Source organism: Penaeus vannamei, chromosome 16 (genome assembly GCF_042767895.1).
Source record: "Penaeus vannamei isolate JL-2024 chromosome 16, ASM4276789v1, whole genome shotgun sequence".
NCBI lineage: Eukaryota > Metazoa > Arthropoda > Malacostraca > Decapoda > Penaeidae > Penaeus > Penaeus vannamei.
This window is the reverse complement of record NC_091564.1, coordinates 4,515,471-4,517,970: the sequence shown is the minus strand read 5'-3', so window position 1 is coordinate 4,517,970 and position 2,500 is coordinate 4,515,471. Positions and strand designations below refer to the sequence as shown.

The 2,500-nt window shown below is 32.4% G+C and overlaps 1 protein-coding gene across 2 annotated transcripts in view; it reads right to left on the bottom strand.

Annotated features, from left to right (window-relative positions):
* Nucleotides 1-2,500, bottom strand: part of LOC113819229 (Fanconi anemia group J protein homolog) — a 705,146-nt gene that overhangs the window by 17,377 nt on the left and 685,269 nt on the right. For both annotated transcript variants that reach the window (XM_070131064.1, XM_070131065.1), the window contains one exon: nucleotides 1,170-1,272. In XM_070131064.1, coding sequence (XP_069987165.1) covers nucleotides 1,170-1,272 — 103 coding nt within the window. The remainder of the gene's footprint in view (nucleotides 1-1,169; nucleotides 1,273-2,500) is intronic.

Here is a 2,500-nt window from a genome sequence, read left to right as displayed (position 1 = left end):
ACACACATTTACACATACACATTTACACACATACATACACACATTTACACACATACATACATACAAGCACACACACATAGAGACAAATACACAAAATAATTCTAATAATAATAAAAATAAATAAATAAATTAATAGATAAAGAATAAAACACAGATAACAGGCGATTTACAAAATGTCTAACTTCTTTTCTATGCAAATAAACCACAATTATAAATTTAAAGATCTTGGCTTAGAAAACATTAAAAGTAATAAATAATAAAAAGAACAACTGCACAATTTCGAGTATAAATAGGTTTATAAACTCTCTTATCCCCCTACTTATATATCATTATTATTTTTTTACAAATACAAAATATGATGCGCTGGGTTTTCATTACACAAGTCAACAAAAAGTATTAATATATATATATATATATATATATATATATATATATATATATATATATATATATATATATATAAACCTGCGACTTAAATGTCTTAATAGAAACAATATAAACACAAATATCTTCAAATAAACTTAATTTGAACTCAAATATCTTAATACAAACTTAATAATAAAACAAATTTCAAAATTTCAATAATAAATAAATTTCAAAACCAATTATCTGAAAGCCAACGAAAACACCCCCCCCCCCAAAAAAAAAAAATAATAATAAATAAATGAAGTAGGACTGAGAGCTAAAAATACGTTAAAGAATCTATTGACCAAATTACTCACCGAAATTTAATCAATGAAAGTTAACCTATAACCTTTTTTTTTTTTTTTTTTTTTTGAAATAGTAATAACATGAATATAAAATATGGAAAACATATCCTCCCACCAAAAAAAAAAAAAAAAAAGAGGAAAAGAAAGAGAAAGAGATAGCTAGATAGATACAGATAGATAGAGAGGGAGGTAGAGCCAGCATATATAGATAGATAGATAGAGAGAGAGAGAGAGAGAGAGAGAGAGAGAGAGAGAGAGGGAGAGAGAGAGAGAGAGAGAGAGAGAGAGAGAGAGAGAGAGAGAGAGAGAGAGAGAGAGAGAAACACTTAGAGAGGGAGGCAGAGACAGCATACATAGACAGAGAAAAAAAAACATATATAAAACAAACCAAAATTACCTACCCAACGGAAAAAAAACAACAACAACACGACCAGGCATCCTACCCGACAGGATCCTTACCCGCTGAGGATCGAGGAGTTCCCGGCATCCTTCGTTCTTATTCCTGGACCTGCTGACCGTCGGGTGAATGCACGTGTGCTCGCGGGAGCTCAGCACCACCGTCCTAGGAGAGGGGGAAGAAGGGAAGAATAAATAAACAAATAAATAAATAAACAAATAAATAAATAAACAATCAAATAAATAAATAAATAATATAAGACCCGAGATGGTGAGTGTGGGTGTGCTGTATACTTCCGGTGAGCATATCTGGGGGTGTATGGTGTCGAAGGTGGAGTATTAATCTTTCTTGTAATGTATTGGGGGTATATTTTCCCCTGGAATATGGATTTTTTTTCTTAAATATAATGAGGGTAAACAATCCCTTGCAGCATATTATTTTTTGAACATGTGAACATTTTTTCTATATATACAAGTGTATAATTTGGAGTGTATCCTTTCTACAATATATGAGGATATGCTACCCCCTGGAGCATACCTTCCTTCGAATATATGAAGACATACTCACCAGTGAAGTGAAAACCTTATTACATATATGACGATATACTCGCCCAAAGAGCATCCTCCTTATTCAGTATATGAACATATCCTCGCCGGTTAAGCATACTCAACATTCCACATACAATAACATACTCGCCAGCAGAGCATATCCTTTCATTCGATATATAAGTGGTATGCGCATCCAAAAAAAATCGTTAATTCAAGCTTTCATCTACGTGAGAATCGGTATATTTACTTTAAGGCGCTAAAATCATGAAATAGAGTGCATTAAAGTGCATATATCGATGCTTATGTCATAGGTGAAGGTTTAAATAGAGAAAACATTTAATAAATCGTAATGTCGGACTTCTGAGATTTCCTTTGATCCCATATCTTAGTATGTGGTTCATTTACCGGTGGAATATATTCTTAATATGCGATGATATGCGGAACATACTCTCCCCGTGAAGCACATATCCCCCTTCTGATTGCCTGCGATAATAACATACTGCAAATCACCACTTGGTATGTTTTCCAGAATGATAATCCGGATTTATGAATGTTTAAATCATCATTATTTGGTGTTTACATTGTACACATTAGAAAAGATCGTAATATCAAATTGGTTAACCTGCAGTTTCAGTTACGAAAACAACAACAACATTGATATAGTTGGCGAAGAGCAAGAGGAATAATGACTTACATGAACGATAGTTACATTTGCAGGAATTTTCATCTCTTAAAATCATTTCCTATTTCCATTTTGAAAAGTATGCATAATATGAATTCACACATAAATGCAGATAGACAGACACATACGCACACATAGGTACTATAAAACAACACCAAAAACA